At 38.1% G+C, this 12252-nt stretch overlaps 1 protein-coding gene across 2 annotated transcripts in view; it reads right to left on the reverse strand.

The window, feature by feature from the left end:
- Positions 1-12252, reverse strand: part of TNR (tenascin R) — a 450249-nt gene that overhangs the window by 153860 nt on the left and 284137 nt on the right. For both annotated transcript variants that reach the window (XM_063428241.1, XM_063428240.1), the window contains exon 3: positions 987-1521. In XM_063428241.1, the coding sequence (XP_063284311.1) occupies positions 987-1473 (487 nt within the window). In that variant the 5' untranslated portion in view covers positions 1474-1521. The remainder of the gene's footprint in view (positions 1-986; positions 1522-12252) is intronic.

Genomic DNA, 12252 nt, shown 5'->3' on the forward strand with positions numbered 1-12252 from the left:
AGAAATATTGAGGAGGAATCCAATACTTTAGTAGGGTGATACAAGCTGTGGACTATATCATGCCAATTTAGGTTGTCCCATCGTCTTTGGTGATACTGAGTCTTGTGAGTACACAGAATATGATCAGGTCATTGTTTTAAATCAAGGCCAGTTTAAAGTTTAAAGTCACCAGCTAAACTAGAATAATAATAATTCAGAAAGGAACTCTGTAACCATTATAACAAGAGAGAAATTGGTGGAGATTAATCAAAGTGTTATGCAAAGTGACTGATAAATTGCGTCATTATTTTGATCGCATTCATTAAAGTGTTCTGCAGAAGATCTAAAAAGTGATGGTTTTTTTTGTAGAAAATTCCACCAAGTTTTACCGCAGATATTTCCATTTCAGAAGACTGCGAAGTTTAGAGTGGTGGAAAAAAAGAGACGCGGAACAGGGACATTTTCTGTCAGAAAAAGTGTCACAAAGATTGATAAATCTGTTTTCTTGCTGTAAAATTGCATATTTTATGAAAATGACACTTAGGGTGAAAAAGAAGCAAGAGATGAAATAACACTGACATATTTAATAAACTGCACCAAAAGTTCACTGGCGTAAGAGTGACACTTAGATAAAAAGTCCTCATTGTTCTGACATATTATTAGCAGGACATCAACATGACTGAGTAATAAGGCCCATGATTCACAAAACAAACAATGACATAAAAGCTCATAGCACAAAGGATTTAGAGACAGAGTGGCATCTTGACGCCATGTGCTTGTGACAACCCAGAATATGTGTAACATTGGAAAAGTAAAGGAACACATCAAAGAAAGGAGTACGTTTAACCAAACAGGACATGAATGAAATGGTGAATAATCCAGAATCCAATGAGTAAAGGATGGTTTCAATAAATAAGACAGATGTTTGTTTTGCCTTCAGGTGACTTGTAACAAGTGTTCTCCAAAAAATAATACTTTTACTCATTATTCCCTTTCCATGACCTTACCTGTGGCTTCTGCATCCTGACATCCTCTGTCATTGCAACGCTCTCGAAGCAGCATCACCTCCCTTTCCAGAGCTTCGATTCTGCTGAGTAAATGTTGCACAGCATGTGGAGCAGTATAGCACTGGCACAGCCTTTGGGGGACGCGAATGCTATGTGTAAATGTTATCTGACTCACAGCATCGGCTGAATTCTCTGTCTGCTGTTGAGATACCCAACTCCCATCCTCTGGGGATTCAGGTTCCACCGTACAGGGAAAGCCCATAGGGACATTAAAATTGTAGACATGGTTAAAGACCAGGGGTGGATGCTTGCTCCCAATCCCATTAACTGTTACATTCCCTCCTTCCTCGGCAGCAATGTGCTTCATGGTCTGAGCTGTGGTCACCTCGGCTTGGCAATGTGAGTGTTTTAGGATGCAAACCAACAAAATGAGGTGAACTCCGACCTGCAGAGGTCCCAGGGTACTGCTTCCTCCTTCACTCCCCATTGTCTCCAGAAGATGGGGGGCCTAACAATGCAGCCAGAGCCAAAAAGTCTGTTGGGAAATAAGAGCAAATGAGTGTTAAATTAGAACTAGACTAAGTGTGAGAATTGCATATCTGACAGAGCATTGTGTCTCAAGAGTAAAAAGCCAGAAAAGCAAGTGAAGAAAATCCCTCACTCACAAAAAACATGTAGCCACAATTCCAAAATTAAATAAGCATGGATATACTGGTTTTCATCATACTTATATCAGTTCAATAGGTGCAATAACAGAGTTACCTTCTCGGTGCTGGAATCCTCCCAGTAATCAAATAATACTTCACACAGGACAAGTTTGGAGATCCGCACTCATAGGGAATCCCCAATAATACATCAGGAAGACATCATAGAAAAGAAATGCACATTTATTGATTTAAAAAAGAAAACACATGGCAAGATAATAGAACAGCAGTCCTCATGTATGCTGTATTGGTCCAAGCATGTGAAAATGAAAAAAAAAAGATTGTGAGTGAACAAAGTATAAAAAGTACAAAACCTGAGCAGAGGACCACTCACAGCTGCTGTACAGGGGAGAGACCACCAAAGAAGCCGACCCTAAAGAAAGATTAGAGAAGCCCAGGATGCGTTTCACACCACTCTGGGTGCTTTCTCAGCATGTGTTGAGATGTTGAGAAAGCACCCTGAGTGTTGCGAAATGCGCCCAGGGCTTCTCTAATAAATGTGCATTTTTTTCCCTATAATTTCTGATGTATTTTTGGGGATTCCCCATGAGTGTGGATCTACAAACTTGTCCTGTGTGAAGTGTCATTGTGTCTTAAGATACTGGGTGGAAATTCTGCTTAAACATAGTTTACTAAAATAAGACAATTGAGAAACACTTCATCAAATGTTACAGTGACACCTAGCTTACAACTTACATTTCTGGATAGACAGACACAGTAGCAAAGTAAAAAAAAATATCATTATACCTTAAACAGGCAACATTTAGAGATTTTTTGTTGTTGTTTTCCACACATTGTTTAAACGTATGTATATATTTTGCACATTAATGCAAATAAAATATTATGGGAAATATGATATTTCAGTCATATTCTCATTTGTGTCAGTATCTGAATTATTCTTTTGGGGGGATTATAAAATGTTGTAAAGTAAAATGTTGGGTCTAATTATGAATAATTAACTTTTCTGTATGTGAATTTCTAAAAATTGCCCTCAGTATGCCTGATTAATTTAATAAAAATGCTAAATGATCTTTGTTCATGAAACAGACATCCCCTATTCAATAAGAGTTTTCCTTTATTATAGGCATTGATAAATGACTGGACTTCTCAGCACTTAACATGCTTCTCACATGCCAAGCAACAAAACGGTAGAATAAAGGAATCAGGCCGGGCAAACAAAGATGGTTCAGGCATCTATTAGGATAGTTCATAGTGTATGGGCTACACTAGTAAGTCTGTCTGTACCCTACTTATGTAGAATTAACCAGTGTAGGCTTGTCCATAGGGGCACTTGGGACCGCTCACCAGTTTTTATGAGTGGGGGCAGAAGGGATTCATTTGCAGTAGTTTAGAAACACTAAGATTCTGGAGAGTGGTAAGCCAAAAAAATATGGAAAAAAATGAGTGTCTCTTTAATTCTGTGATTGGATTCAGTTCTGCACGGGCCATTCCCTTCATTGGAAGCTGTTTGGAGAAACTTACTTGAGAGCATCTAGGCATGTCTATAATGGGTCTGGTTTAAAATCCGCCCTGTCTCAGCAGGTTTTGCACATGCCTAGTCTCTTCTAAAAAGGAATTTCAGGAATTTTCATTGAGTTGCGATTTGGGCAGCAAAACCATCTTACCATGAGTAGAAGCATGCTATTGGCCTCCTTATACAGGGGCCATCATTGGCTTATGGCACAGGGGGTGGGGTTACAATGCTCACAGGAGAGAGAGGCGAGAAGCCATCTTGGAAGCAGAGAGAGCACAGCAGATTCTGGACCCTGCCAAATGTAAGTATATAATATTATCTTTTTCTCTCCTTCAGTAGCCCTAGTGACTGTTTGAGGCCGATGAAGCAAGGGGATTTACACAAATATTTAATTAATATTATTTATATATATATATATATATATATATATATATATATATATATATATATATATATAAAAATGGAAGCTTGGCACTCTCCTTATATATAATAATAAAGCATATTGCCTGGGTGCTGTATCCACTGTCGTCCAACATATAGAAAAAAATCTAATCCGGGATGCACTCACAGGTCTTCAAATCCGTGAAAATAGTGCTTTGTTAATCAATAAGATGCATACAGAAATCGATCAACGTTTTGACCCTGCCGGGTCTTTTTCAAGACTGTAGTTGTTCTGGTGACCATAGTGTCCCTTTAAGTTTGTCTCAGCTGTAATAAAGTGTTGGAATCTGATTTTTGCATTTTTTGAGGGTGAGATGCAGGTTTAAAATTATCACTCGGTTTAATTCTTCCATGAATTAATGCTTAGGGGATTATGTGCTGCTTTTTTGATTAGGCTTTCCTGATTAGTTCTGTATTTGTGATACATATTAAAGTAAAATTATCACATTATGACAAGTTATGTTAATTAAATGCAGAACAGTTAAAAAAAAAAAAAATAACAACAACACATTGCACTGACATGTCCCTGAAATTGAAGCTAGGCTACTTTAAATTCAGTGTATGCTTCTTTCTTGAAAAAGAAGGAATGTGTTTGTTAAAGACATCAACTTAATGACATAAACCTTTGCATGACCGTGATTGCAAAGAACTAGTAGGCGATTCCCTGCTTTAAAAACCGAAAAATAAACAACAAAAAAACGGTCTCCTCACTCTGTCTTTCCAAATTAGATGCCTGTACAGCAAAATCATTGCAAGCAAATCTAAAGGAAGAAAGAAAAGCCAGTTCTACTTTAGGTCTTAATGTCACATTGTTACAGAATGCAATATGCACCAGATCATATAAGAACAAAAAAAAAAAAAACTATTACAAGCAAAGAAATAAAAAAAATAAATAAATAAGTATTTCTCATATTTATTAAACTGTGCCAAAATTTGGTTTGGCTTATATTTTGCAATACACTGATAGAAGCATTTCCCCATAATTTGGTCTCCAAACAAGTGAGAAGAAGTAACCAATAGTGGGGTAAAAAAAGGAAAAGCAATAAAACATGTTTTATATATCATATCTTTTATCAAATCTATAATTCATTTTTGACTCATTATTCCATTTTAAACATTGATTCTTTGTTGAACTAATTTGCATATACCCGCCTAGAATCCTTTGCAGTCGTAACGTCACTGCAAATGTGAGAGTTCTGTGGGAAAAGCAAGTCTTATGGCTATACTGGTGTGCAGATATATGTTTAACATTGTATCAACTATCCACAGACTACAGGTGGAAGGGGTTTTCAATCACAACTTTTCCCCACCATAACTTTCTTGGTTTGTGCTTTAAATATATCATATATAAATATAGATTTGTGTACTGCTCTTCCCCCCCCTCCCCACCCCCCCATCCCCCCCCCCCCCCCCCCTCCACCTCTTGTGGCCACTTCACACTTGATCTGGGATTAAAATTAGCATTTAGTGGCTATCCCCTAACCATCAATGTATATTTTTTTTACCATAAATCATCTATTTGTTTGGTGCCATGGATGGAACTCTGAATCACAAAGAAAACAAAACTGTTCAACAATCATCCATTTGTGTTCATTTGTGATACGTCCATACAGTGTTTCGGAGTTACAGAATTCAGACGACCATCCCACTACCCAAAATTGGGACAAACTGTTTGAAAACAAATGCATAGGTCTAATATCTACAATATCTCTCACATCGGAATGATACAGTTCAGGGTTATTCTGTAAAGTGAAATTTTTTGAGAATTCTAAGTGAATTTAAATTGAATTTTAAATGTAAGGCTCACACTTCAATTTATATAGAAGAGAAGGTCATTGTACCTAACATTGGAATTCATTTAATATTTTTGGATAAGCGTTTAAAATTATTTAATATTTTGAAATATATTTTTATATTTGGTATTTTATATTTTAGGCCAGCACTTTTTAAGTATTGCCCATTAGGAGGTAGAATTTAGGTATCCAATCCCGGGGCCCAGATGTTATAGATTGTACAGGTTATTGTCCTATTTTCTGGGTAGAGATAAGTATGAAACATTCTAATCAATGACTCTCTTAAAACTTTATGAGTGCTAGATAACTTGGCATTGGTATCTAAATATTAGATAAACTAACAATCTGGTTATAATATTCAGACTCAATTGCTACATTATTTTTAGAGACTTTTCTTTGCCTTTTTATAGTATTTTACATTGGATTTCAATGGTCTATTTAAATGCAATTATATTTTGGGGGAAATTTATTCTAATATCCTAGAATTTTTTTTTTTTTTAATTCTTTATTTTTGTTGTGCAAGGTATTACAACAGGCTTACTTAGCCACGATAGCAGTCGTAAGCGGCAACATACAATAATCTAGACATGGCATAGGAATGTACGGCACAAATTTTAAGTTTTGTTGAGATAAAACGTAAACAGTAGATTGACATAACGGTTAACTTTTTCCCTTCTGGCATGCACTCTTTTAAAAAGGTAATACGACAAGGGTTGACCGTTGCTAGAGTTAAGGTAGGTAAGTACTAGCTAGGGAGGCTATACACATTAAGCTTCGAAATAGTAGTACGGTTTGCGAGCGTAAACATGCAGGGGTTAAATAAAAAAAAAGATAAAAATGAATCGAGACAATATAGCATAAACTTAGCGGGCGTGTACAGGCTAATGCCCGAGTACCCCATGTCGTGTAGCTTAGCGATAAGATAGCTTGGTAACGTTATTATAGGAATACAACTGTTAGTACAAATTATTCTGTTATTCACGATTCACAAAAGCTTACACAGTTGAAACTGTCTGCACATGCAATTATAGGCTAGAATGAAAATAAAAATAAATCGAGTAGAACTATATACAAAATCAAAAACTGAACAAATGCTATAGACCTGTGAAAAGGAGAGGCAATGAAATGTTATTAGTGGCCAGTAAGGCCTAGCAGTCCCTTGGGAGCTCTCAGGTGGTGGCTACAGTCTGTGCAGCGCGGATGGTTCCACCTGGGACGAAGGGCTTGGAGGTAGCCGGGTTCCATCTGTGTGGCTTGTTGGTTGTGTGGTGTCGCTGCATGGCATCCGCCGGTAAGCCCAAGGCAGGGAGGTGGTTTTCCGCCTCCTTTAGGTCCGCTATGAGGTATGTGGCGTCTCCGTGGCACACTTGCAGTTTGTGCGGTGAGCACCATCTATATTTGACATCCCGTTCGCGGAGCAAGGCAGTAAAATGCTTCAAAGTAGAGCGCCAGGCCATAGTCCCCTTAGAGAAGTCTGAATAAAATGTCAATGACATGTCCTCGAAGCTAAGCGGTGCGGTGCCCCTGCTTGCGGCCATTACTGTTTCTTTGTCTTGTCGCTTCTGGAATCTCATTATCAAATCCCTGGTTGCTGCTGGAGGGGCCGTTGATGGTTTAGGGAGCCTAAACACGCCGTCAAGGCCTATTCCTTTTGCTTGTTTTGGCGGCAGAATCGTGTTTAATAGGCGCCGCACAAGGTGAGGAAGCTCAGAGTCCGGGACTGAGTCGACTATGCCCCTAACCTTAAGATTCTGGGCGCGTCGTGAGTCCTCCATAGCAGCCATGGCTTGCTCCATTTTCACGTGTTTCTGTTGTAGTAGATTCACCTCCTGTCGGAGTGCGGCCACTTGCCTAGTGTGCGTGTTGGCGGTTTGCTCCGCGGTTTCCATGCGGTCCGTGAGGCCTTTTATGTCCCTCCTCATGCCTGCCACGTCCTCCTGGATATTCTGGCGAAGTTCCGCCAGCAGCTCCCTCATTTTGGCTTTTGTGACCGGGGCCGAGTCAGGTGGCGTGGCAGGCTTCGGATCAGGCTTCTCCGATGCTCTTGTCAAGGGCTGATATAGCTCCTCCGGCTCAGAGAGTAATTTGTCTGAGTCCTCGATGCCCTCCATGTAGGCGGCCATGTCGGGTTCGTGTGCGCCATGCGCTCGCCACCACAGGTCTCCTATGCTGGTGCCCGGTCGGGGTAAGTCGGGCTTGGGCTTCTTACTTTTCCTGCCCATGTCTGCTTCCTACGTGGGTAGTTAGCGTGGCTTTTTGGGGGTGATTTGTTCAATATTTCGGGCCTTTAAAGTTGATTTCTCCGGGAGCTCTCTGAGGATGCGACCTGTCGGTTCAGTGGCTGGCTCCGCCCCCCCCCTACGTGTATCAATATCCTAGAATGTTATCTCATATTAGCTTTTACACTATTTTATCTGATATACAGTTGTGCTCAAAAGTTTGTATACCCTTGCAGAAATTGTGACATTTTGGCATTGATTTTGAAAATATGACTGATCATACAAACAAAAATGATTTTATTGAAGGATAGTGATCATATGAAGCCATTTTTATTCACATAGTTGTTTGGCTCCTTTTTCAATCATAATGATAACAGAAATCACCCAAATGACCCTGATTAAAAGTTTAATAGTTTACGTACATTTTAATGTTTAATGTTGTTACAGACACATACAGGTTAAAATGGCAATTAAAGGTTAATTTCCCACACCTGTGGCATTTTAAATTGCAATTAGTGTCTGTGTATAAATAGTCGATGAGTTGGTTAGCTCTCATGTGGATGCACTGAGAAGGCTAGATACTGATGCATGTGGAGCATAAAAGAACTGTTAAAAGATCTGCATAACAAGGTAATTGAACTTAATAAAGATGGAAAAGGATATTAAAAAGTTATCCAAAGCCTTGAAAATGCCAGTCACTACTGTTCAATCACTTATTAAGAAGTGAAAAATGTGTGGATCTCTTGAACCCAAACCAAGGTATGGTAGACCAAAAAAGATTTCAGCCACAACTGCCAGAAATATTGTTTGGGATACAAAGAAAAACCCACAGGTAACCTAACGAGAAATACAGGCTGCTTTGGAAAAAGACGGTGTGGTTGATTCAAGGAGCACAATAAGACAATACAAAAATGAGCTGCATGGTCGAGTTGCAAGAAAGAAACCTTTACTGCACCAATGCCACAAAAAAATCCCGTTTACAATATGCCTGACAGCTTCTGGCACACTGTAATCTGGAGTGATGAGATCAAAATAGAGCTTTATGCTCACAACCATAAGCACTATGTTTGGAGAGGGGTCAACAAGGCCTATAGTGAAAAGAATACAATTACCACTGTGAAGCATGGTGGTGGCTAACTGATATTTTGGGGTGTGTGAGCTCTTAAGGCATGGGAAGCTTGTTAAAATCGATTGCAAGATGAATATACCATGTTATCAGAAAATACTGGCAGACAATTTGCATTCTTCTGCACGAAGGCTGCGCATGGGACACTCTTGGCCTTTCCAGCATGACAATGACCCTAAACACAAGGCCGTCTAGTGACTGCAGCAGAAAAAGGCAAAGGTTCTAGAGTGGCCATCACAGTCTCCTGACCTTAATATAATCGAGACATTCTGAGGTGATCTCAAATGCGCAGTTCATGCAAGATGACCAAAGACTTTGCATGAATTAAGGGCCTCATAGACAACTATTACAAAAGACTGCACACTGTCATTGATGCTAAGGGAGGGCAATACACAGTATTAAGAACTAAGGGTATGTATACTTTTGAACAGGAGTCATTTCATTTTTTTTCTTTGTTGCCATTTTTTGTTTTATGATTGTGCCATTCTGCTATAACCTACAGTTGAATATGAATCCCATAAGAAATAAAAGAAATGTGTTTTGCCTGTTCATTCATATTTTCTTTAAAAATTGTACATATATTACCAATTCTCCAAGGGTATGCAAACTTTTGAGCACAATTGCATGTCTACTATATATTCTTCTATTTATTAATATACTTTCTATACTCATTTTACTTTCATTACTTCAATGTTAGACTCATGTGAGTATTTATACCCTGTATTTATTCATTCTCTAAACGTATCTATATTCTAATCCACTGTATCTTATTGCTCCTGACTATTCTACTATATATTGATTTATCAATTCTGACCATTGACATTGATTCCCCCAAGCTTACCACCGAACCACACTTTACCCATATAGTACAATTTATGTATATTCATACTCACATGGTACCACTCATTCTTCTGAATACATTTTAGCATAAAGGGACAGTTTTCAAATCAAAGACAAACTAGCTAAGTTGGAGTCTTGTTATTTCAAGTCAGCTATTTTGGCCTATATTTTACGAGCTACTTATCAATTTATCTCAACACACTCTCTATTGGTCGTGGACCTTGGAGAACCTATTCATTCAAAATACATAAATGCTTCTGCAAATTCAAGATATATTTGTAGAAAGCCATTAAAGTAATTTTTGAAAGCTGTTATCTACCAAGATCTCCTAATTACAGCTTTCTAAAAGAAAGAGCTGATGAAAACCGAATTCAATCAAATTAAATTCAGCTTTCTAAGTATTCACTCTGCAGACACATCTGCCAAAGTGCCCCAGTCTCCTAACATCCTCTTTGCTGAATGATTTAGAAAATAGAAATACAGTAGAACTGGCTGATGAATGCTCCGACTAGGAGGCAAATGTAACTATGCTGTCTGTTCGTCTGTTTAAAGCCTAAAGCAGACAAAAAAGATAGGGATTCTTTTTTTCTTAATTCTTTATTTAGGACCATATGGCATATAATAGGCGTTCAAAGATACATGACATGTATAGTCAAGGTTTTTTCAAAATAATTAAAAAGGGTAGCTTATTTGCGTGAAATTATTTTTTTCAAAATAAATAATGACAAGAAAAGAGGAGAAAGACATAAATGTTAAAGATAGACTCCACTGCCCAAATAGATATTTTTTTGTAAATCACTGTTTAGTAGATATAACCCCAATGAAAACATTTGATTATGCATTTTTGCATTGGGGTAAACCTACAAAACTGCATACAAAAGCTGGAGATCTTGTCTGCAGCCTGTGCAAGCACTCCTCTTCTATCCCAGCCCATACTTTCTGTGACTGTCCAATCACCTACCTCATAATGCTTCTCAGTGAGAAGTATTTGCAAGGCAGGTGCTCTGGGCAATTGCTGCCTCTTTAGTTTAGCTCCACTGAGCTAAACAACCAGGAAGAAGAAGAACCATTTGTCTGACTGACATCCAGGGGGGTGTAACCCAGCTAATTTATAAAAGTGCAGATTTCTAAACCTGCACCTGCAAACCTGCACTTTTTATAACATGAAAAAAAGAGGTCACACTGATAGAATCTGACAACAGTAAGAACCATTCGGCCCATCTAGTCTGCCCAATTTTCTAAATACTTTCATTAGTCCATGGCCTTATTTTATAGTTAGGATAGCCTTATGCCTATCCCAAGCATGCTTAACCCCTTAAGGACCAAACTTCTGGAATAAAAGGGAATCATGACATGTCACACATGTCATGAGTCCTTAAGGGGTTAAACTCTTTCACTGTGTTAACCTCTACCACTTCTGCTGGAAGGCTATACCATGCGTCTACTATCCTCTCAGTGAAATAATACTTCCTGATATTATTTTTAAACCTTTGCCCCTCTAATGTAAGACTATGTCCTTTTGTTGTGGTAGTTTTTCTTCTTTTAAATATAGTTTCCTCCTTTACTGTGTTGATTCCCTTTATGTATTCAAATGTTTCTATCATATCCCCCCTGTCTCGTCTTTCCTCCATGCTATACATGTTAAGATCCTTTAACCCCTTGATGACACATGACATGTGTGACATGTCATGATTCCCCTTTATTCCAGAAGTTTGGTCCTTAAGGGGTTAAACAGTTTAGTAGCCCTTCTCTGAACTCTCTTTGCACATAAATCACTTCATTAAACTAATTTAATTGGTTTGGAGTGTCTCTTTAAAGAATGGTGCATACTGGGATAGGGTTCATATTCAGAGTTGAAATAAATTATTCTCAATTAAATGGGGATATTTCTTCAACCTCAGTTATCAGGATGTTATTTTGAAAGGTCAGTTTATTAAAACAAACATAATTTAATAGAAACATTAATAAAACTTGACTCAAAATCATACTAAACCTTGTTGATATTTAATTAACTGCTCAGTGATTCTTACAAAACATATTACCGTAATTCGATGAGGAAATAAAGCAATTATGTGTATACCGCGCACATGTAAAAAAAAAAAAAGTAAATTACGTACATTTACACCATTTTTAAGGAGGGGGTTAAAACGTATTCCTAAATACCCGTATAGTATTTTTTTTTTATTTTCAATATTTTAGACAGGCGTAGTGACATTTTAGCATAGACAGAGCAATATCATGTTTGTCACATGTTTTCTTTTTATGCTCCAAAGGGCTTCTGTGGACATTTCTGAGGATAAGTTATATCAGGGGACTGAAAAAGTCAAACAGGGAACCTGTAAATTTGGATGTCTGGTTATCCCAGACAATAGAGCTGCAGCTACTGTTTGAATCTGAAATCTTCCTGTTGCTGCCCCAAGAGGCTACAGAATTTCGTAAATATCACACAATGTCTATTTATCTTCTGCCACAACTCATTTCATGGCGTTAAAGATACTTTAAGCCACACTGCTGTCAATGGACATTATGGAATATACAGAAGGTCTCATGTAACAATTTTATTCTGAGCTCCCTGAGAATTCCGCTCTATTTAGAACATGAAACACGGAAAACGACTTTTTATATTTCCAAAAAACAAAGAGTCCATGCAGTGTGAAACACCATCCGGA

The sequence above is a fragment of the Pelobates fuscus genome, chromosome 7, assembly GCF_036172605.1.
Source record: "Pelobates fuscus isolate aPelFus1 chromosome 7, aPelFus1.pri, whole genome shotgun sequence".
In the NCBI taxonomy this organism is placed as follows: Eukaryota; Metazoa; Chordata; class Amphibia; order Anura; family Pelobatidae; genus Pelobates; species Pelobates fuscus.